Raw genomic sequence first — 24,774 nt, forward strand, 5'->3', positions numbered from 1 at the left:
GTAGCATTTTGGTTTATAGCATATTCAATACTTTGTTTCTATAACTTTGTGTCCGTATATAATATTTTGTATGTTCAAAGCAGTGGTGTAGTGGTAAAAAAGAAGTGGGTAAACTAACCTAAACTAAACTCCACAGTCCCCAAATGAGAAGTGGATAAACTCCATTTGTCTGTGTTTATCCACAGTGCTACTGGTTCAAAGTGCATTGTATTCTTTGCATAAGGACCTCTGTCCATAAACAGCCTCCCTCCCTTAGAAACAGAATGGCATACAAAAGCTGTTAGAAACAATTTATATATATTTAGTCCTTCCATACAGCACTATCATAAGTTTATGATATGTAGACCTATAAATTCTATTGTCCATCTGAGGTCATCCCATGTCAGTGATAATTACTACAGGAAAACCACATTATTCTATCATATAATAAGTGCACATGATGGCAGCATCACCTAATATCCCATATTCCTGTAATTTTTAATAAGAGTTAAAAAAAAAGTAACAGTTCATAAATAAATTATATATTTTGACTATTTGAAAATCTAAAATGATTAGAACTACTCTATTCAGTGATTGTGAGACCACTATTTTCAACACATGCTATTTCTTATTATGGAACCTATAATTTATCCTAATTATTGACTAATCTTACCATTTCTTCTTCTGGCTAAAATCATGCACCCCCTCCCCCAAAGTGTGTGTCATTGGCCAAAACTATGATTTATAATGATAAAAATAAAAAACGATGCTTTGATAAATGTAGAATCATCAAATTTTATGTGTGTGTTGAACCACCACTTCCAATTCTATCTTCAAGATCCTCAATAGTTTGTCATTCTCCTAAATAACAGAGATTATTTGCCTTTTTGTATACTGAAAATACATTTAATACCCATATTTATGTAGCTATTCAAATACTACATACATGTGGTCATTGCAATGACCAGGGAAGGAACCTGGGAAATACTTGGCTGATGATGCTGGATAAGGCCTAGGAGGAGACATTCCAAAGCAAAAAAATGGCTGAGGGAAAAGTGAAGTAGGGTGGGTCTTTCTTTGAGTGGACAGTTGCTTCACAGTTTTGGTCCTTGGGCTGGAGACTGGAGTAGAGGGAGGGACTGGACTCCCACTTGCTGCTACCTCATGGAAGTGGAAATCCCTGCAATGAAGAGAAAAGATGCTGTAGTGCAGAAGGGGGAGAAGTCAGACAGGCCCTCAAGGGAGGACAGTGACCCAGTAAAAAGACTTGGAGATTTGATAGTTTGTTTTCAATTTCCTTTGGACTTCTATTTGGAGCTCATGCTGCCCTGGAGTACCTTAGTCGTCCAACCAAACTACCCTACCACCAGAGGGAGACTATGGCCTAGTGTGGGGAAACTGTCAGAGCTGTGCATCTTGCCAGAGGTAAGTCACCTTTCTACAATACCTCAAATTAGATGTTCGTTAACATGAAGCCAAAGACTTGCAGGTACAGTTATATGAATGATTTGGCTATCCAAGTGCCCTTGTGGTTATTTGAATAATTGTAAATTGAAATGATCAGATATCCAAGTAAGTACTCCTGAATTTATTGGAAATAAAACTGAAGTCAATTCAAAGTTTTGCCACAGATTTCCATGGAGCCAGGATTTCACGTTTGCTGTTTATCTCAATGTACTAAGATTACTTGGCATCTGATCCTGGAATTAGCTCCATTGCCCCATTGGCCTTAAGCCTTATTATGTCCCTGCTCCCACTGAAATCAATGGCAAAACTCCCATTGGTTTCATGGTACAGAGTCTGGCCCCATTCTGGTAAATAATTGGTAGATAATGACATTATACATGTATAGTATATGATTTTCAAATGAATATACCATTGTTTCTAATACCAGTGTATTAAAATGCTAAACCAATGTGAAAACCTCAAGTTTTGCTTTGTGTGGCGGTTCAGTGATGAGACAGAACACAGCTTTATGCAAGCAAACAGGCTGGTCAGCTGAGATGGGCCGTTCTGCCCCCCCGCCTTCCACCTTCTCCTTTTATTATATTTCTCCCCCTAAGCATTACACACTGCTACACAAAGGAATGTATGACGTTAATTCATATACTTAGTTACCATCCCCTATCTACTACAATCCTGGTTCTCAGGCCTTGAGCCCAGGCTAAGAAAGCCTCCCACAATTGCTGTCCAAACAATCAAGTTCTCATGGTTCATATCTAGCCCTTGTCCTTGGATAGAGCAATGTGTGCATTGCTTCTACGAAACAGTCAGGGTGTGCCCCGCCTGCTTCCAGGTGGAATAGCTAAACATTAACCCTTCATCTCCCCGTTTTTTATTTATTAATATTTGGCCATCTCATGGTAGCCGTCAATTTGTTTTGTCATGCTATTTAACTCCCAGACAGACAAGGACATAACCTGGGGAGCTTTCCAGGGCAAAATTTTACAAAATCTTAACAAGGAAAGAATACATTGTACACAGCAGCAGCAAAAAATAAGCCCAATGATTACAAACACAAAATAACCAAAAGCTCAACATCTGCAATATAATCATCTAAAAGGGGTACACTTCTTTTACTACAATTGTCACCAGCAAAAGGCAATATAAATATCATTCTACTAAAACAGCAAAGGGTGCCATCACTTACATTTGCAGGAATATAATTAAAGGTGCGTGAACCGCAAGTAAAAACCCATCCTGATGGTAGGATGATATGGCCATAATTATATAAAACATTAACAGCATGGGAACAATTTAAAAGGGGTTGAGAAATTTTTCGACAGCCTAAGGGCACCTTTATACTAGTACAATTAACTACACGCGCACAGGTAACATTTGCTATTGAAGCCAATCTTTCCCATATGTTATATGTCATTCGGGCTTATAACGGGGGAGGCGCTTCCGAGCCAACCCCTACAGGAAATAGCAGGCACAAAAGGCACACAATCATCACAGAATTAGCAGTGATTTGGGCAAGAATCGCCACAAACAAAGTCTCAGGAGTCTCTGGCTGTTGATCTGCTGCCAGTCTTCGTTGAGCCGCGGCGACCAATGCTTTTACTGCTCCCCATGTCACGGGCTGGCTTGGGACGCTACGCCTCCTCCGTTTCCGTCCCGTCGTTGTCGACTCGGGGGGCAACGCGGTCTAAAATACCAGAGGCTTGCGCTGCCTGGAGAGCACGGCGGCAATCCTCGTTTGCATTTTCAACTGCCAATTTTAACAGGAGCTCGTGAGCTGCCTCAGTGTTATCCACCTGTCGGAGGATAGCCTCCTGCAATCTGTTGGTAAAATCCAAAAAGGACTCTGAGGCACCCTGACGGATACTGACAAAGCTTTTGGTAGGCTTGCCTGAATCCGGGACCTTCTTGAAAGCATGCTGGGCACAGGTGGAAATAATGGGGAAGACAGCCTGAGGGAGTTGAGACTGCATCTCAAAAGTAGCAAACGGGCCCTCCCCTGCCAAATGCTCATAAATGATACCGCGCTCTCTATGTACCTGAGCTTGGCGTTCTGCCATCTGCCGATACTCACTAAGCCAAATAACATACTGACTAGGTGATAACATCATGCGCAGCAGCGTTTTCCAATCCTCAGGGATTAGGGAGTACCCAGTACCCATCCCTTCAATGAGACCACGCACAAAGGTGCTAGTCAGGCCAAATTCACGAATTGCTTTCTTTACCTCTCTAACCACCGAGTATGGCAAAGTGGTCCAGGTGCCCACGGGGTTGCCCTGGTCATCATTCTGCCAGGTCACCGGGCAAACGGAGACCAGATCAGCCAGCTCCTCCGCTGTAAGATCTGATCGAGCTTTCGCCGCGTGAACCATTTGTTGCACCAGCGAAAGCTTCTGAGCAGATGCAGATGACCCTCCGGGGGGCCCCACGGGGGGAGGGTGATCACACACCGGCTCCGGTGGGGAAGGCCAGGGAGGCGGTGGTAATAGAGGCACTGGGGGCGAAGCAGGGGGAGGGATGGCTGCAGGAGCGAACGGGGGCGGCGGGATCGGCAGCCCCTCTGTTGGTGCTGGAGAGGGCCTTTCCGAGGCGACACGCTGTGTCGCATCGCCAGGAGGGGGGATGGCTGCAGGAGCAGACGGGGGTGGTGAGATCACCAGCCTCGCGAGGGAGGGCCTGTCGGAGGCAACACGCTGTACCACATCGCGGCAGAGGTGCCAGGCATGTAAAGCCTGCACGGGCGCCCGAGGCTCTTTGTGCAATGTCTGGCCCAATCGCTCCCAGTCTGCTAGCTTAAGGCTTCCGGCTTCAGGATACCACGCACCTCCTGTAGCAGGAGAGTAAGTGCTCGAGCCGGGCAGTCATGCTGAGCCTTACGCAGCAAATACTGCAGCTCATTGCGGTGTTGCACTTGCAAAGCAGAGAGGGAGCTTCCCATACTTGCCACAATGAAAAATACTCACCAGGATCCGCGAAGCGGATAAGTGACGCGTCTGAAACCCTTGCCGGGCGAGGTGAGTGCTGAGGGCCCCACGTTGGGCGCCAGTTGTGGCGGTTCAGTGATGAGACAGAACACAGCTTTATGCAAGCAAACAGGCTGGTCAGCTGAGATGGGCCGTTCTGCCCCCCCGCCTTCCACCTTCTCCTTTTATTATATTTCTCCCCCTAAGCATTACACACTGCTACACAAAGGAATGTATGACGTTAATTCATATACTTAGTTACCATCCCCTATCTACTACAATCCTGGTTCTCAGGCCTTGAGCCCAGGCTAAGAAAGCCTCCCACAATTGCTGTCCAAACAATCAAGTTCTCATGGTTCATATCTAGCCCTTGTCCTTGGATAGAGCAATGTGTGCATTGCTTCTACGAAACAGTCAGGGTGTGCCCCGCCTGCTTCCAGGTGGAATAGCTAAACATTAACCCTTCAGCTTTGAGTTTAAAAATTTCAAAAATAGCCTTCTTTTGCGTTTAAAAAAACCCAACCATACAACAAAACCTAACTCAAAAACTGAATGTTTACCGGATATTTCTCTGAAACAGGACCACATATGGGCAAGAGTATCACATTTCTGAAAAGTGTGAAACTTCTGTCAGTTGAAAGTAAATTTTCCTTGAGTACATGCAAAACTGGGTTTTTTCATGTTTTTACATAAAACAGGGCAGGCCATTTCATGGAAGTTTTGAGAGAGGAAAAAGTGTCAAGAACTAAATGTGTGTGTGTGAGAGAGAGAGTGTGTGAGAGAGAGAGATGCTTTGTCACTTTTGTACAACTATTTTGAATGAATGTATTATACAAGTTGAAGGTACCACACTTCACCTGTCCTCATTTTGTTTTCAAACATAACTTCCTTTAACAAAATACAGTGCTGGGATGGGCAGGACTATACTTTAAAAACTGCAGCTGTGCCACTATAGTGCTTTAGTGCAGATGCTACTATGCCAACCAGAGAGCTTCTCCTGTCGGCATAGTTAATCCACCTCTAAAAGAGGCAGTAGCTATGTTGAGAGGAGAAGCCCTCCTGTTGACACAGAGCTGTCTACATCAGGCTTAGGTTGGTATAACTCTGTCACTCGATGGTGTGGATTTTTCACACCCCTGAGCAAGCTAGTTATACAGATGTAAGTTTATAGTGTAGGCCTGGCCTAAGAAACTGCTCTTGGAAAGTTATTAGCAACACAAAATTCGAGATGGCCCTAAATATCCCCCCTCCTCAGCTCCAGGGAAAGTTTGGATTTGCATCTGGAACCAAATTCTGTTGAGTGGCCACCTCACTACCAAAAAAAGGTTTAGAGCTGAAGAGCCCTCTCCCATCCCTGCACATTGAGGATGCAGTGCATACACCTGGTCCTTACACAGGTGCACGATGGGGAAGGGAGGAAGGGCATAAAGAACCTCCACCTCCTCCTCTCCCTGCCACCCTCACTTGCAGGGGAGCCATCCGGTAGGCACTGGCCCACAGGTTCAGAAGGTGGCCTACGTGCTTTCAGAAGAATCCAAATACAGCGAAGTCCCAGTGAATGAGGGGCTGGGCACCTGGCCCATCCTCCTCCCGCCACACACTCTGCAGCCAGCGAGCTCCAAGCGGTGCAGCGCGGAGCACTCGCAAGGGCAGCCCGCGGAGCGCTCTCCTCCAGTTCCCCCCACCCTTCCAGGAACAGGTCCTAGGGCTCCTCCCCCAGCCGACCTTGCAGCCCAGAAACTAGGTAAAGGGTTCTGCCAAAACGGACCAATCAGGTGCTTCGATCCAAGCAGCCAGCCAATGGGAACTCCCTTGGAACCGCACCAATGGTGGGCTGCCTATTCAGGCAGAGCGGCGTGAGCCCTACCCCACGGGGACAGAGGCGGGCGCGGGGCCCGGTTGCTGTGCAGTGAGCGCGCGGCGGTGCCTGCTACTCGCCTCCCAGCATGGCCGAGCTGAGCAGCAGCAGCAGCGGCGGCGGCGGCGGCTCGAGCCTGGGGCTGTGCAGCCACGTCGTGGTGCGGGCTCTGCCCGAGTCGCTGAGCCAGCACGCGCTGCGGATGGAGAAGGGCCCGGAGGTGGACTTCGCCCGGGCCGAGCGGGAGCACCAGCTCTACGTCGCGGTGCTCAAGAACAAGCTGGGGCTGCAGGTGCTGGAGCTGCCGGCCGACGAGAGCCTGCCCGACTGTGTCTTCGTGGAGGACGTGGCCGTGGTGTGCGAGGAGACCGCCCTGATCACCCGGCCGGGGGCCCCCAGCAGGAGAAAGGAGGTACCAGCTGCAGGGCGAGCGGGGGAGGGAGGCTCGCTGAGCACGGGGGGGGGGATCCAGACCGTGTGGCCTACCTGCTGCTCCCTTCCCCCAAGTCCCCACGCGGGTCTCTGCTAAGATCTCTGTAACTTCCCGGGCGGGGCTAGAGCCCATTGCCCGCAGAAACCCAGGCTGGGTCATTTACTGGCCGGACTTGCTCTGTGACGTTTTATTTTAACTTCATGGAGACCGAGCCGGTGAAAATGCAAATGCACGGAATTAAACCGAAGATCTCCGTGGGAAATGTTTGCAAGGAACAGCTGTTCCGGGAAGGCAGCAGTGTATACAGAGTGCTGTGCTGTAAGGCGTGGCAGGTTGGTGGCATGATGGGAAAGGAGAGTCAGAAGATGCTCAGTGCACTTGCAGTCTCCCTTTCCCACAATGAACTCCAACCTGAGCCCTTACGGGAGAAGCTTTCCCATTCTTAGCACAATAGCCACAGCTTGGGAAGAACACGTCTGACCTAATTCTCAGTCGTGCAGTGAATCACCTACAATTTGTATCAGAAAGAAAATAAATCCAGATGTATGTTCTTGTTGTCCTGGCAATGCTGTAATGGTGACTTCAGATTGATTAGTCTGAAAAACGGTTCTCATCCTTTTTCTTTTGCAACTACAGTAGTTGTGCTTAACACACATGTCTGGATGTCAGTCATTTTGTTGCACGAAATATATCACTCTGGTGTGTTTTAAGACACACTGAAGCCCTTTATAGTAAATCACAGCAGTTCTTTGTAAGTTTAAACACAATCCAGGGAGATGGTACAACAGTGTTAAAACCAGTTAACTCCTGGTATATGTGCAACACTGCACAAGGCTCAGTGTGAATCTAATACATGTGTAGATGTAGAAAAATCTAAATTCACTCTTATGTTAGAGAAGCTGGATCGAAACAACATTGAATTTATTCCGTTTCACTGACATTTCTATTGAATGTGCATTACTCCTTTAAAACACTGAAAGATGGTGTGTGTGGATTTGTGTGTTTTTCACATATGAACAAACAAAAATGCACACCTACATAATTTAGTGTGACATATGTCCCTATAACAGATTAATATATCAATATAGTATATTAAAGTGTTCATTATATTAACTCAGCAGGTTGTATGAGCACTATGTTGCAGTTTTGAGTGCAGATATTTAATATCTTTCCTGGGTGTAGACTTTGTGGTGATCAGTGCCTGTGTAGACTAGCGTTAAGTACACTTTTAAAATGTGTGGTCAGTTTAGTTTCTCAAATACCTTTAAATATAAATTGACTAAAAAGCCATTGCCACAGTCAGAGAGTATTTGAACTTACTGTGCAACACTTTTTAAAATAGTGTGCCTCTAGGGATTCTAGGTGTCTTGGACGCTTGGGATTCAATAATTTAAGTAGGCTTCGATGTTTTCTTCTTCATTAAGCTGCAATAGCACCCCCCCACATCTTCATATGTGTTTCTGACTGTTCTAAGTCACATCTTCACTTGGAGTCCTTCAACAATGTATTAATTAAATAGTATTTCTCCCCTTTTTATATAAGAAGATATCTACTAACACTCCTCCCAGTTTCAGGCTACTAATGTACCCTATGCCCAGGGCAGAAGTGGCTCATGTCAGGAAGCACCTTTGCATTCAGTTCAGACAAGCAGGGAAAGATCAGCCAACCAGAAAATGAAATAAAAGCAGCCAGCAGAGGATGAGCTGGGAAAAGTCTGAAGCAGATTAGCAGCTAAGAGAAATCAGGCAGTTAGATAATACAATAACAAAGATCTGTCATGGAAGAATAATTCACTGTTACAAATAATTAATACTTTGTCTTAGTAGAAGTGTTTTAAACAGCACACTGTATAAATCTGCACAACATTTTTGTTGCTTGCTCTTGCCGTTCCTCAGTAAAAACGTCATAGAATGTAGGGAGGTTCACGTTAAGAGTTTTTATTATTTCTGCATTATATTTACTAGTGTGTTTTGAATAGTTATCAATAACTGATGCTACTACAATGTAAACTTAGACTCATTGTTTGTCTTTTCAGTTTTAATTTGTAGTATTTATTAACCTGCAGAGTTCAGTAATTCATAATGGGTCTTCAGTTATTGGTGCAAATTAGTAATAGTTCTGATATATTCAGAATAAAATTCTTTTGGTAAAGCATTAAGTGTATCTTAATCTCTCACATGTCAGGACATTCAGAACAAAGATGCACATGGTCACCTTTCCCCAGCCCTTTGTGTGCATATGAGTTATTTGTGTCAATACATATAATTTTAACATGAATGCCTTAAACCCAGTTGTGCATTCATGGTGCACCTATGATTTCTGTGTGGTAGAAATCAGTGGAAAATCTTGGGCACAAGGAATGCAGACTCCGGCATTTAACAAGTAGGTGCAAGTGGCTGAGTTACTGCTATAGTGACGTTTGCTCTGAAATTCCAGTCTTTATGTTTGACACTTCAAACCTGTTCATCAAACCACCTCCCTCTCTGCATTCAAATACATCTTAAACACATTTCTGTCATCTTGCCTCTAGTAAGTCAGACGGAGGTAGGGAATAAAATGTACCCCCATCCCCCAAGTTACAGAAGCGCGAAGTTGGGAATTACTGTGTATTCACATAATCTTTATTCTATACTTATCTTCCTCATTCCAATTCCCCTCCCTTTTTCTCTGTTTGTTTACCCTCACTGCTCTTTTCACAATCCATATTCACAGATGAGCTGTGGGGTAGGGCTGGGTTTTTACTTGTTTCTTTGAAGCTGCTAGCATACAGCATTTACTTGTTTCTTTGAAGCTGCTAGCTGGGCCTTCAGGAAATAAGTAAATGTGCCATTTACCTAGATTCTTTACATTTAGTTTTCTCTTTTAAAAAAATGAATTAAAAGGTTGTTTTCAATGTGTCTTGTCAAATAGTGCAACTGTCTTAGAAATTGCACAAATCTCTCATTCAAGAACATGCACGGGCATGTATTTGGAAGAGTGCAGCCAGATATGTGCTTGAAAAGGTAATGACATTAAAGTAGTATGTGGGTGCAGTATGTTACTTTCAAATGCAGCTGTTTCTCAACCAGACTTCAAGGGAGTTTTTTCACTGAACGTATACCATTACCTGCTGGCATGATTGATTATGCCCATGTAGAGTCCTGGCAACTTCAGTGGAGCTCGATGTCAGTGGGTCTCAACCTTTTCAGACTACTGTACCCATTTCAGGAGTCTGATTTGTCTTACGTACCCACAAGTTTCACCTCACTTAAAAAGTACTTGCTTACAATATTAGACATACCAGAAGTGTTGCAGCACACTATTACTGACAAAGTGCTTACTTCCTCACTTTTACCATATCATTGTAAAATAAATCAATTGAAGTATAAATATTGTACTTACATTTGTATATAGAGCAGTATCAACAAGTCATTGTATGAAATTTTAATTTGTACTGACTTCACTAGTGCTTTTTATGTAGCCTGTTGTAAGAGTAGGCAAATGTCTAGATGAGTTGATGTACCCCCAGAAGCCATCTGCATACCCCCAGAGCTACGCATACCCTGAGTTGAAAACCACTGCTCTGTGTGAATGTAAGGGACCATGCTAACCTTAGAATAGAGGAGTCATCTCTCCCTCAGCTATAGAATTGCCAACACTATGTTATGAGTTGTAATAAATGGACAGATTAAGTCTGGATCCAGGTCTGTGCTCAGAAGGAGTCCAGAAGCTTGTAATATAAAGATTCAACAAGGGGGCCAATGCAAAATGCGTCAGCAGCCTGTGGGAGACAGGCAGGAGGTAGAAGGCTCCTGCTACACAACTGATTGCTACTGATGGCACTGGCAGGAGGTGGGGCTCACTCAGCTCAAGAGAAGGCTGTAGGCAGATCTGGGGCAAGGAATGAGTATCTGGCTCACCCTTGGGTCCCATCTTGTGCTGATGCAGAGGGATCTGACAGGGGTAGGATGTAGCAGTATAACTAAATGGGGGTATTTATGGATTTTTTTTCTTCACTTTATGTGGTCCATAGAGCAAGGACTAAGGAGCAGGTAAAGAGCATGGACTCAGCTATAAAATGAGAAGAGAGGAGGTGGTTTTTAAAGAAATTTGTTTCCGAACACTAATTGGGCTGGGACTTTGAAGGTGGGTGGATGAGCTGGACAGCCCGAGGCTGAGGAGGCAGTGAAAGAGAGGCTCATGTGGAGGGGATCTGGGAAAGAAGACAGGGTGGTCTGTATTGGGAGGAAATGTTTATGTGGGGAGTTGGAGCAAAATCTGGGCAGATCTGGGCCCTTGATACCTTTTTTTCTGCTCCTGATAATGCAAGCAGTGAACTAACAGAGTGAAATTAATTATATGTTGGCTATTACAAATGCCAGCCAGGTGATAAAATATTTAACTTTCTCATTAACCAAAAACCACAAGAATGCATAACCCCAAATGGGACAAGCATGCTCAAAAATTAAAAAGAACTATTCTGGAGGGGCTGCATATGCTAACAAATTATCCTTCAGTTAGATAAATTGTCTGCTTTGTAGTAATATAAAATCCAGCTGTATTTATGTACAGTTCTCTTGTTGAAACCATGCTCAAACAGAGCACCATTACCTTTCACTATATTTGGAAAGGTAGAATCAAACTCATCGGTATTTGTATATGTGCAATACATACTTGTTCAAACGGATTTTTGAAAGCTCTAAATTAAACTATGAAATGATAAATAGAAAGGAAATCCATACCCAGTCCCATTCATATCCCAACCCTACTTACAGAGACATTTTTCTCTAATGGAGAATTGTATGTAGGAGAGATGCAGAAAGGGGTGAAGCTCAGGTATATTTATACTGAAAAAATTATTTAATGATGTCTACTGTGTCTAAAATCAGTTTTGATTATTCTAATGCAGGTTGACACAGTTAATTCCTAAGAAACCAGTTCTCAAATAAATCATGAATATGTTAAGATCTACTTTGCAACAGTTCAGCAGGTACAGATTTACTTGAGTTCATCAAGTGAATGGTCCATAGGTGCTTATAAATAAAAAGCAAGAGAAGGAAAACCCCATATTCTACACTTATTGGCTCTAATGGCTGGAACATCCACTGTGAATTCCTTAATTTTGTGTATTTGAAAAATAAGTAAACATAAAAAAATCCAGGGTATTGCATCATGAAGTATATGTTGTTTGTCTTACTGGTGTAGTTCTTAATTACTTAAGACAGTACTTCATACTGGGGATGAGAACTCACAGCAACACTCTTCTATGAAATCTGTGTTGAGGAGTGAGGTGAGACCACCGTTTCTCTGTTTATGGGCACCATTTCTTATTATTTTCAATCTTTTCCTGGTACTTCCCAATGTCAGCATCACAGGGCTAGCTGCACCTCTGTCCTCTTCCTGATCTCTCTGAGTGCATTCCTTCAGGGGTCAGGTTGCCTCTACCTTTCCTTGGGTGGAATTTAGCAATTCTCCCATTGTTAGACTATGCCCTGGCATACAGTACCATGTGTATAGTCTCTGGGCTTGCTCATCAAATCCAACTAGGTTTGGTACCTGTGGCTCTTTGGCAGTGTGAGACCAGTAGTGGTTGTATTGACCAACAGACTTCTTAAAAGCAAAGTATTGTTTATTTTACCGGTAGGAAGAAAGCATTTAGAGAAAAAGGGTTTTAAAACAACAATAAATCTGCATGCATGTCTAGCTTACCTGAAGACCTTCCATTCTGTAATGGTGGCCTGGGCAGGACTAGCTTCTTCAGACACCCCAGCAGATGCCTGTCAGTCTGTTTTTTCCAAACAGCTCCTCAACATTACCTCCCCAAGAGAGAGGGGAGCTTTTAATGCAACCAGAGATGCTTTGTTCTTGTCAGCTCCCATGCTTTGGCCTTCCTGGACAAAGCCAGTCTGGTAGGCTTAACAGGAGGTTGAGCCACACTCCTCAAAGTCAGTGCCTCTGCCCCGTACTCTGTAACATCACCCTTAAGTGTTTGCAGAAGGCCAAAGGGTGTCTTATCTTGAATTATCCTGCATCCCTTCCTGCTTGTTTTTCCTTGTAGCCTGCTATTAAAATAAACCAACATATTCATATAATAAACATCCCTATAAATAGGTCAACGTATAATAGTAATAAATTATTACAGAGCAGTGCCATGTTTATCATACCCATGTTCAACATGTTGTTTAAAACAATATTTAAAGCAAAATTTTAAAATTGCAGTATAATCCATTCACTTTTATTAGACTCTCCATAATAGGAAAACTAGCCCTCCATATCCCAACCTCTACTTTAACAGAAAAGTTGTTTTTCTTGCCTCCATAAAAAGACCGATTAGAGGATAGGCATATTTATTTGGGAACTTTGTTTACTGATCAGTCTCATAAATAAGATATGGGATAACATTTTCAAGAATGCCTAAGTCATTTAGGGCTTATCTTCACTGCGAAGTTAACTTGAGTTATGACTTGAGTGTTGCCTCTAACTCAAACTCTATACACACATACAGTCCCTTGAGCTTTCCTTAGCAATGAATGGAGCAATACTTTCTGTTAGCGTTGCATGTTGGGATGGAGTCTGTTTTCAGTGACCAAAAGGCAACTCATTGGGGGGAAAGGTCAGGGCAAGGTTTGGCTATCAGGAAAAAGGTGAAGGTCTTTGTGGGGTGGGTGGGTGTGTAAAAGAGAAAAATTTCAAGATAATACTGTATTTTTAGAGGTTTTTAAAAATGGATTTAAATATAATGACAGCAAAAAGAAAGTGCCAGGGAGTATGGCAAAAAGATGGATATTGCGATTACTGCAACTTTTAAGTTCAGTGGAGCTGCTTAAAATGAAAGACAGGGCAGACTGTGTGGCGGTTCAGTGATGAGACAGAACACAGCTTTTTGCAAGCAAGCAGGCTGGTCAGCTGAGATGGGCCGTTCTCTGCCCCCCCGCCTTCCACCTTCTCCTTTTATTATATTTCTCCCCCTAAGCATTACACACTGCTACACAAAGGAATGTGTGACGTTAATTCATATACTTAGTTACCATCCCCTGTCTACTACAATCCTGGTTCTCAGGCCTTGAGCCCAGGCTAAGAAAGCCTCCCACCGTTGCTGTCCAAACAATCAAGTTCTCATGGTTCATATCTAGCCCTTGTCCTTGGATAGAGCAATGTGTGCATTGCTTCTACGAAACAGTCAGGGTGTGCCCCGCCTGCTTCCAGGTGGACTAGCTAAACATTAACCCTTCATCTCCCCGTTTTTTATTTATTGATATTTGGCCATCTCATGGTAGCCGTCAATTTGTTTTGTCATGCTATTTAACTCCCAGACAGACAAGGACATAACCTGGGGAGCTTTCCAGGGCAAAATTTTACAAAATCTTAACAAGGAAAGAATACATTGTACACAGCAGCAGCAAAAAATAAGCCCAATGATTACAAACACAAAATAACCAAAAGCTCAACATCTGCAATATAATCATCTAAAAGGGGTACGCTTCTTTTAGGAAATAGCAGGCACAAAAGGCACACAATCATCACAGAATTAGCAGTGATTTGGGCGAGAATCGCCACAAACAAAGTCTCAGGAGTCTCTGGCTGTTGATCTGCTGCCAGTCTTTGTTGAGCCGCGGCGACCAATGCTTTTACTGCTCCCCATGTCACGGGCTGGCTTGGGACGCTACGCCTCCTCCGTTTCCGTCCCGTCGTTGTCAACTCGGGGGGCAACGCGGTCTCCTCCAAGGTCAGCTGAAACTCCGGTATGGGATTTGACAGTCCCTGGTGCCATGCCATGTTGTTTAAGTGCCGGTCGCACACACCGAGCTGGAACCCACAATGGTCCTGCAGGGAGAGACACAGCAGCATATCCCCGACCCCAAGTGATTAGAGGTACTGGGCCCAGCCACTGTGGATCGGGCAGCTGACAGTAATAGACACGTGGTCTTTCCAGTACCTCAGATTTGTGAAAATGCCGATCCGCAGGGGTCTGCTGATCTGCATTCAGTGTTAAATTATTTGAAGTAAACAAGAGGATATGCATTTGTTGTTAAATGTCTCCTAAGGTTCGGAGACGCAGCTCCCCTTGTTTTAATTGTTTATCTAGCAAGGTTTTGAGTGTGCGATTGGCACGTTCAACAATGGCTTGGCCCGTGAAATTATAAGGGATTCCGTGTGTAAGACGGACGTCCCAGCGGGCACAAAAGGTGGAGAGGGCTGCAGAGCAGTAGGCTGGGGCATATCTGTTTTAATTTGGCAGGGGCGACCCATAACAAAAAGGCAGGCCAGCAAATGGTGAATAACTTTGTTAGTGGCTTCCCCACAACGTGGGGAAGCCCCAAAAAAAACTTAAATAAATATCAACGGAAACATGTAAAAACAAATAGGGGCGGAATTGTGGCACATGAGTAACATCCATCTGCCACAGCTGATTTGCTGCGGTACCTCGGGGGTTAACGGCATAAGAAAAAGTAGGAGCAGCAGCAGCACAGTGGGGGCAGGAACGAACAATGGAACCTGCATGATCAGCAGGAATGTGAAACTGCCGGGCCAAAACAGAGGCAGACTGATGAAAAAAGGCATGGCTTTCAATGGGGTCAGAAAAAAGGGAATTTACCTGACCACGCAACGCGCGACCGGCGCGTGCATTGCCCTCAGTGAGTGGCCCAGGCAGAGGGGTATGACTGCAAATATGAGCAACAAAATAAGGGAAATGACAAGTGGCAAAAAGGTGCTGCAAAAACAAAAACAGGCGAAGGAGGTCTGCATCAACCTGAGGGGTAATGAGGGCAAGGGGTAAATGATCAATTACCTAATAAACATAATAGGTATCCACAATTAAATTAAAGGGACAATCAGCAAAAGGTTGAAAGGCCAAAATAACAGCAGCTAATTCTGAGGGCAAAGGGGGATGGTAAAAAAACCAATCTTTTAAATCTAACACACAAAGTTGATCGGTTTGAGGAATTAAATTTGGATTTGGCAAGCCAAATTGCAAGGGGCCCATAGGTTGGATGCGTTTATTTATTTCCCTTAAATCATGTAACAGTCGCCAAGCACCCGATTTTTTCTTAATAACAAACACCGGGGTGTTCCAGGGACTAGTGGAGCTCTCCAGTCGCAGTGCTTGCAAATGCTGCTGCACAAGCGAATGAAGTGCTTTTAGCTTTTTTAGAGGGAGGGGCCACTGATCAATCCATACGGGCTCTAAGGATTGCCATACCAAGGGTAAGGCGGAGGGCACGGTGGGTGAGGGAGGGTTTTGGGCCATCAGATGTTAATATCGAGGGTGGTGTCTAACTTTGTAAGTAAATCACGGCCCCAAATATTGAGGTGGACAGGGAGCACAAAAGGGCGGATAGTAGCAAGGGTATGGCCTCCCGGTTTAGAGACCGTGACCCAAGACAAACTTTGGCGCCCGGGTTTGCTACCCCCGATCCCCCACAATTCTTTAGAAGGAACCGTAGGCCAACTAACCGGCCACTCCAGATCATGAATCACCGTAACGTCAGCTCCAGTGTCCACCAGCCCTGTAAAAGGAACATCATCTAAGAGAAGTGTTAACTGAGGCTTCGAGGGGCGGACTGACATTGTCAGAGCAACAAGTGGAGAAGACGCGCTGTGAGACGGCGAGTGAGACAACGTCGATCCAAAGCCGCCTCCGCCCCGAGTTCGATCCTCGGCAGCTGGCACCTGATAGGGGACTAAAATCAATTGTGCAATTGACCGTCCACGCGGGAGCGACTGTGGAAGATGAGTCCACATCTGAACCTTAATAATGCCAGTGTAATCAGCATCAATGACCCCTGGAATGACAAAAAAGCCCTGTTTCCCAGCATGTGAGCGAGGGAGAACAAGACCTACAAAGCCGGCAGGGAGAGGTCCCGTCACCTGTGTAGGTATGGCACAGACCTCCCCTGGCAGCCGAAAGTCAGTGTCCTCCTGCATGATCAAATCAAGCCCTGCACTTCCAGCAGTCGCCGCCCTCATAGAGTCTACGGATTCCAAGGCAGAGGAGCGATTGCCTGAGTAGGAAACACCCCCGTTTGGCCCTGGGTTCGGGGGGGACCCGTCGCGCGGTTTCCCGACCCGCTACGACACTGATTAGCCCAGTGATAACCTTTCCCACACTTGGGGCACTTCTTTGAGGGTCGGGCTGGTGCCTTAGATGAGCGGCACTCCCGCTGAAAATGACCCTCCTTACCACAGCGGTAACAACGCTTCCCCTCCTTCCCAGTTTTTCTGAGGGCGGCAGCCAGAACTCCAGCCTTGTGGGCTTGTGTGCCAATGTTCTGGCACGCCCGCAGCATGTCTGAGAGCTCTAAAATACCAGAGGCTTGTGCTGCCTGGAGAGCACGGCGGCAATCCTCGTTTGCATTTTCAACTGCCAATTTTAACAGGAGCTCGTGAGCTGCCTCAGTGTTATCCACCTGCCGGAGGATAGCCTCCTGCAATCTGTTGGTAAAATCCAAAAAGGACTCTGAGGCACCCTGACGGATACTGACAAAGCTTTTGGTAGGCTTGCCTGAATCCGGGACCTTCTTGAAAGCATGCTGGGCACAGGTGGAAATAATGGGGAAGACGGCCTGAGGGAGTTGAGACTGCATCTGAATAGTAGCAAACGGGCCCTCCCCTGCCAATTGCTCATAAATGATACCGTGCCCTGCATGTACCTGAGCTTGGCGTTCTGCCATCTGCCGATACTCACTAAGCCAAATAACATACTGACTAGGTGATAACATCATGCGCAGCAGCGTTTTCCAATCCTCAGGGATTAGGGAGTACCCAGTACCCATCCCTTCAATGAGACCACGCACAAAGGTGCTAGTCAGGCCAAATTCACGAATTGCTTTCTTTACCTCTCTAACCACCGAGTATGGCAAAGTGGTCCAGGTGCCCACGGGGTTGCCCTGGTCATCATTCTGCCAGGTCACCGGGCAAACGGAGACCAGATCAGCCAGCTCCTCCGCTGTAAGATCTGATCGAGCTTTCGCCGCGTGAACCATTTGTTGCACCAGCGAAAGCTTCTGAGCAGATGCAGATGACCCTCCGGGGGGCCCCACGGGGGGAGGGTGATCACACACCGGCTCCGGTGGGGAAGGCCAGGGAGGCGGTGGTAATAGAGGCACTGGGGGCGAAGCAGGGGGAGGGATGGCTGCAGGAGCGAACGGGGGCGGCGGGATCGGCAGCCCCTCTGTTGGTGCTGGAGAGGGCCTTTCCGAGGCGACACGCTGTGTCGCATCGCCAGGAGGGGGGATGGCTGCAGGAGCAGACGGGGGTGGTGAGATCACCAGCCTCGCAAGGGAGGGCCTGTCGGAGGCGACACGCTGTACCACATCGCGGCAGAGGTGCCAGGCATGTAAAGCCTGCACGGGCGCCCGAGGCTCTTTGTGCAATGTCTGGCCCAATCGCTCCCAGTCTGCTAGCTTAAGGCTTCCGGCTTCAGGATACCACGGGCACTTGGCACACACCTCCTGTAGCAGGAGAGTAAGTGCTCGAGCCGGGCAGTCATGCTGAGCCTTACGCAGCAAATACTGCAGCTCATTGCGGTGTTGCACTTGCAAAGCAGAGAGGGAGCTTCCCATACTTGCCACAATGAAAAATACTCACCAGGATCCGCGAAGCGGATGAGTGACGCGTCTGAAACCCTTGCTGGGCGAGGTGAGTGCTGAGGGCCCCACGTTTGGGCGCCAGTTGTGGCGGTTCAGTGATGAGACAGAACACAGCTTTTTGCAAGCAAGCAGGCTGGTCAGCTGAGATGGGCCTTTCTCTGCCCCCCCGCCTTCCACCTTCTCCTTTTATTATATTTCTCCCCCTAAGCATTACACACTGCTACACAAAGGAATGTGTGACGTTAATTCATATACTTAGTTACCATCCCCTATCTACTACAATCCTGGTTCTCAGGCCTTGAGCCCAGGCTAAGAAAGCCTCCCACAATTGCTGTCCAAACAATCAAGTTCTCATGGTTCATATCTAGCCCTTGTCCTTGGATAGAGCAATGTGTGCATTGCTTCTAGGAAACAGTCAGGGTGTGCCCCGCCTGCTTCCAGGTGGACTAGCTAAACATTAACCCTTCAAGACTGTCTCCCAGAGGAAGGTGGGATGAGGGCAATGAAAGAGCAGAGTGAACACATGGTGGAGTCAGTCACCTGTCATGTTAGTTTCATATTTATTTATTTATTTCCCTCAGTCTTGCAATTCTGACTTCCTTTGATTAACACGTCCCAGAGTGGGATAATGCTGGCAGTATTAAGCTTGGAAGTTAACTAGTATGATTACTGCCCGCTTCCATTTTATTTTTAAATGCTGTTTTAATTTTCCATTCACCAGTCCAAACCAGGAGTAAATTCACTGAATTCAATGAAATCACACTGGTGTGAGGAGAGAATGGGGAACCAAATGTGTTAATTCATAAGGACTGCTGTAGTTATATGCATTCAACTGAAGTAAATTACAATAGCACTGTATGTACCAGTCAAATCCATAGAATAAAATCCAGTACAGAATGACCTCTCAGGCTTTGCTGATATAATTGTTTGTTATATTAAAACCATTGAGACCACCAAGCACTTTTAGATACTTCAGTTGATGGCTCAATGTTCTAGACAGAAGCCAGTTTCTGAGAATGTACCATTTTGGGGAATATACCATTTTTGGTCAAAGCTTTTGCAAACCAGGGAGAATAGAGGCTAAGTCAGTTTGTCAATAAAATGGATAAATTCCAGAATTAATTTTAGCAAACTAGAAAAATAATCAAGTAAATCACAGGTTTAATAGCTTGATGGAAAAATAAGAACTTTTGATGTCAAGGAGTTAAGTTTATTGTCAGCCTCAGAATTTTTGTTATCAGATCTGTATGTCTTGGAGAATGATAGAATTGTTCAACAAGTAAAAATTTCTAAAAGCAAACCTTAGTTAATTTCCTGATGCCGATAAGTTGATTTGTCTTTCTTTGAGGCCACATGCAAACATTGATACATGCAGCATTCAAGTCACGATGATTGAAATAATGCTGTGGTCACTGAATTATTAGCAGTTCAAAAACCTTTCTTTATACCCGTGTGTTTTGACTCAGTTAGCCCTCTAGGGCAAGCTCTTCAGGTCACTTTCTAAACACCTTGGGGTCTGTTGTTCTGAAGAAGTTTGATCCATGTCTCTCTCTCACTGCCTCAATTGTTGTTGTGTGACGGGATAGTGCAAAGCAGCACTACCGCCATCCTTTAACCCTGGCAGATGGAAATCCAAGTGCTTAGCAACAGTACCCATAGCCAGTAGTCCTCCTCTTGCCTCTGCTGCCTGGAAAGAGAGAAGGGTTGCTGCAGAGGAGAGTGATGTAGGAAACCTCTTCAATAATGGAAAGTCCCTTGTGCTTCCTCGCTTGGTGGTTTAAAGGCTGAATTGTCTTGCAAGCAGGAGGGAAACTGTAACCCCTGTCTCAGCAGTCCAGAGGGGAATGAAAGGCAGGGCTGCCTTCCAGTATCCAGAGGTGGTACGGGAGAGTGTATTGCCACCAACCCCACAACAACAGGTGAGAAACTCGATGGGACTGGCAGTGATTGGGACAGCCCTAGTAGAAGCCGAGAGGAGAGCAAGGACTATGGTACCTCACGGAGAGCCCCCTCTTCCTCCAGAGGCTTTATCCACCCATTGGTCAGCTGGAGGAGGAGGGGAACCAATTGGTCCCTTGCTCGTCCCTTTCATTAATTTAAATCCTACACATGCTCAGCTTATAGGAGTTGTTCTATTCTTACATGAGATCAAGAAATAAATGGAAACTTTCTTTAAAAAAACGTGGACACAGTTTTAACCTTCCTGTATTCAATAACAGAACTGCAGTCTCCTAACAAATGGGATGAAAGTCCAGCGGGAAGGCTAGTTTCTTAGTGGGAAGTCACATAAAGCAGTGCAAACATGTCAACCAGAATGATACTTCACACTTATTCAGTGTCTTTCACCTCAAAGTGCTTCATAGACTGGATATGGAGCACCATTGAAGAGCAGCCAACTTAGGTATGCAGATGGCAAGCAGTGCCTTGTGCATCACATCACATAATGTGACCAAGGGGCAGGGAGGTGAATTTTTGCCAAGCCCATTACGTCCAGCTTCTGTTACTACAGAAAATGCTCTGGATTCTTCAGTGCTCATGAACAGCAGACAAGACACATGATCTTTTTAAGAAGATCTTGTTTTGAAAAAGTCTCTCTCCCAAAATTGCACAGAACCCAGTTTATCTAATTCAGAAGAATGAAAGGTGGAATTAACTATACCAGCACTGGAGCCTATAGTGCTACAGGTTTTAGAGCTTAGAAGTATAAACCATGAGGCTTTACCCTTTGTCAGGGTAGATCAGTCCCAAATGTAAGTTTCTCCTTTCTGATCAAGAGTTACGCTGTGCAATCAATCAGATGATGCCTCTGAGGAGGTGGAAGGTTGTGCCACAACCAAAGGCATACAAGGAGAAAAATAAATGCACACATGAATGCGTGCTACTGTAGAAGTCTGAGGTAAACTGTATAGTGGTCAGCAATACCACTGGCATCCTTAGCTCTCGTGGACCTTCGTAATTCTGCTAGACTGTTGGGTGGCTGGGAAAAAGAGTGAAAAAACTAGAGAACGGCTACCAAGTAACAAAACAGCACAACTCCAAAAGAAGGATGGACAGTGGTGGTTTTCCTAAGCATAGCTAAGAGAAATGTTGGCTATGGTAGCTCCCTAAAGTTAATTAGGATAAGTGATTTATTTTTTTTAACAGTGTCATGTTGGTGCCACCAGAACCCCCATTTGCTGACTGATCACTTTAGCAGAACCTATTAGCACAGCTGGCAACGATCATCCTACCATTTCCCCAAAGGATGGCGATGAAACTGAGAGGGGCAAAAGAGAGAAAATTTCTAACAATTAGTTTAATTCAGATTGTCTCAGTGGTTTAGAGCACTAGTCCTATGAATCTTGTAGATGCCCACTTGTCCTTTTGCTTTACCTCCTTGTACCAAGGCCCTTGGTGTTATCTGTGAGCTTTAGCATCCTGTCTTGACACCTGCCCACTTTTTGCTGCCTTATAATGGGTTGAGGCTTAAAATGACAGTTGGGTAAACTCCATCACTTTAAAGCATTACATATTGACAAAAAATTAGGAGTAGGTCCTTCTGCTCCTTATCTCTCTTGAATATTTCCCCCCATTTCTGTCTTAGAAACTTGTCCAGATGAGTCTTAAGTGTATTGATGTTTCTGATGTATTTGCTATCTTGTACTGCAATGAAAACAAATGCACAGTCTCTTCAGGGTCCCAACTTTTCATTGGCCTAAAGTCTTGTTTATTTAAAAAAAAAAATTCAGTTAGGTTGGAAGGAATGTATCTTCAGCCCTAGCCAGACAATATTCTTTCTTGGGTTTTGCCCAGGTATCTGCAGAGAGATTATACTGATGATGTTGAATGAGGAACAGACTGGTTTCAAGGTACACCCTTTATTATGAACACAAACTACTAAGAGAAATTAGGTTATAAACTTTCTACTTTGTGCAGCTGCAGCCTCTCGCTGCCCCATTCTGGGCTTCTTTGTTTCTGCTCCAGCAGGCAGCCTGTCCCAGGAAGCCAAAGACTGCATCTGGAATGTACAGGAAGTTTAACCATCTCTTCACTTCCTGGAGGACTTACGCTGTAGCTTAGTTTTCCCTTTTTTAGATCCCCTTTTTAAACATGTTCTGACTTAACTAAAACACTATCAAGATATTACAATTACCATAACTAACATAACTCTTTTAGGTTGCCTGAATACAACCTAATATGTCTCGAGCAGTCTCTTAAGGCATTTGAGCAATCTTCACTATATGCTTCATTACAAACCCTCTTTAGTCAAATCCTTCTCTGTAACAAGCTGTTCAGTCTCAAGGCTTGTCTACATGACATGGCAAAGCGTGCCATGGGGTAAAGCGCATTCTAATGTGTTGTGCTCTAACTCCTCTGTGTAGACCCTGCTGGCATGCTCTAAAAGGTACACAGTTCATGTTAATGTAGTCCTGTTTGAAACAGGACTGTTTCAATGCAAACTTAGAGCATGCTAGCAGAGTTTACACAGGATAGTTAGAGCATAACACATTAGAATGCACTTTTAAAACTACACCGCTCTAGTGAGCTTTGCTGATGCCATATAGACAAGCCCACAGGGTCAACTTGTGAATTGTTTTCAACTTGTATGTCTGCTCTCACTTCATTTATCTTGGCCAAGTTATCCCGCTCCTTTTTTACCTACAAATACTAAGGGGTGAACCCAATCTGTAGGTTCTTCTATTCTCTAAATCAGTGGTTCCCAAACTTGTTCCACCGCTTGTGCAGGGAAAGCCCCCTGGCGGGCCGGACCAGTTTGTTTACCTGCCGCGTCCGATCGCAGCTCCCAGTGTCTGCAGTTCGCTGCTCCAGGCCATTGGGAGCTGCTGGAAGTGGCTTTCCCCGCACAAGCGGCGGAACAAGTTTGGGAACTGCTGCTCTAAATACCAGTTGCTGTCACGTTTTGCAACTTATGGCTTGTGGAACTTTTCATGTAGCATGTACCATGGGTTCTGCATCTCCTCTTTACCATATCTTGTACATTACTGGGAGACACCCACTTTTTGTGAATACATCTTCATAGGATGCTATTGATATTTACATATCTGGATTTGTGTTGGCTTTCTATCCTCTTAACAAGACCAAGCACTTTACATATGGGCAGACCCAAGGTTGGTGGTTGGCCTCTGTACCACCATGAATTCTTGTATAATTTTTTCTTTTATATTTAAGCATTAGCGTGCACTTGCCCTTCCACTTGCATGTTCTCCTTACAGCTCTCTTTCAGTTCCTGTTATTATATTTACTTGTGCTCCAATGTCTATCTTGGATGTCACTTAAGTGCCATTTGTGCATAGTTTCATTAGCCAATCTTTCCTGCCTTCTCTGCACATTTTAGCATAATGGTTGGGCTTATTACAGTTTCTACATATTTGACTGAATGTTATGCATTTCCTATACACGTGGTTGCCACATTGTTGGCATTGTTTTCTGTTTTCCATGCTTTTGTCCTTGGCCAGTTTAATTTCTGTAAACATTTCCCTTGCTGGTTTAGCTGTCTTACTCTGTGTCCTGTTCTGCTTGGCATATACACTTTGCCCTTTCTAGTATCAGATCCATCTCCCCTTAGTTATCGGTCACAGACTTTTTTTTATTGTTACACACAGGGTAGTCTGGTCTCTGAGTGTTTTTTATTCCATATTCACAGGATTGACTTTTTAGTTTTGATTCTGTAGCTTAACTCCTCTATAGTTTCCCCTTTACCCTGTGTGGGATCATATAGTATCTTACTGACGAGCAGAGTGGCGTCAAGATAGATTCTGTTCAGAGTAAAGGTTTTGTGTACAGAAATGAGGTAACTGACTTATTACTAACCTGTGTAGCTGTAGCCTGTGAGTGCACTGTACTCTGCACGAGAGAAAAGAGTAGATACAGTTTGATTTCCTGTGTCAGTTTTTATAGGAGGTGTGGCATCTCTACACTTCCTGGAAGGCTTACTCTATAGCACAGAAAGTATGTAGTCAGCAGAGCAGTAGGTAGAATAATTCTTTGATAAAGTGTGTGTCATTTGGAGGCACATGCTTCAGCACTTGTGAAGGGAAAGCAGTTCTGTCCATGGATAAATAGGAGTTGAAGACAAGGTATGAAACTTGATAAGAAAGTCAATCGCTGCAACAGTTGCTGGTGTGTGCTTGCTGACCCAAATCTCCTCCTCCAGAAAATTGGCTCTTTGTACCGGGCTCTACGTTAAAACATCACCAGTCTTTCTTTATTTGTAACTTTTATTAATTTTCATTTTCAGGGTTGTTTGGGGGATTTGCTTGTCTCAAACACAGTTTTAAACTAACCAGAATTTGGAAGGGTGGAGCGAATGTCTTTCCCTCTACGACCACATTTAAGGCAAAATTAGAATATACTTGCATAAAAAGGTACCATCAGGCTGACAATTGGTTTCGCTGGGCTTGGGGTAAGAATGGGTCAGTCTTTAAACAATCAATCCTAAAAGTGAAACTCGATAAGAAAGTTTAGTTGGTATGCACCTTAGGACTGTGGTATAAATTTGGGTACTTTTTC

At 44.8% G+C, this 24,774-nt stretch overlaps 2 protein-coding genes across 2 annotated transcripts in view; one reads left to right on the plus strand and one right to left on the minus strand.

Annotated features, from left to right (window-relative positions):
• The first annotated feature begins 6,229 nt into the window (after positions 1-6,229).
• Positions 6,230-24,774, plus strand: part of DDAH1 (dimethylarginine dimethylaminohydrolase 1) — a 97,598-nt gene continuing 79,053 nt past the window's right edge. The window contains exon 1 of the mRNA XM_048862115.2: positions 6,230-6,673. Coding sequence (XP_048718072.2) covers positions 6,350-6,673 — 324 coding nt within the window. The 5' untranslated portion in view covers positions 6,230-6,349. The remainder of the gene's footprint in view (positions 6,674-24,774) is intronic.
• LOC125641746 (endogenous retrovirus group K member 5 Gag polyprotein-like) lies at positions 13,554-18,721 on the minus strand. Its single transcript, XM_075131673.1, has 2 exons — positions 16,130-18,721; positions 13,554-14,497 (listed from the first exon to the last, which is right to left on the minus strand). The coding sequence occupies exon 1, from the start codon at positions 18,235-18,237 to the stop codon at positions 16,648-16,650; it is 1,590 nt and encodes a 529-aa protein (XP_074987774.1). The 5' UTR covers positions 18,238-18,721; the 3' UTR covers positions 13,554-14,497; positions 16,130-16,647.

The sequence above is a fragment of the Caretta caretta genome, chromosome 8 (genome assembly GCF_965140235.1).
Source record: "Caretta caretta isolate rCarCar2 chromosome 8, rCarCar1.hap1, whole genome shotgun sequence".
NCBI lineage: Eukaryota > Metazoa > Chordata > Testudines > Cheloniidae > Caretta > Caretta caretta.

Coding starts and splice junctions, on each gene's coding strand:
- LOC125641746 (XM_075131673.1), bottom strand. CDS start 18,237: ATGGGAAGCTCCCTCTCTGCTTTGCAAGTGCAACACCGCAATGAGCTG.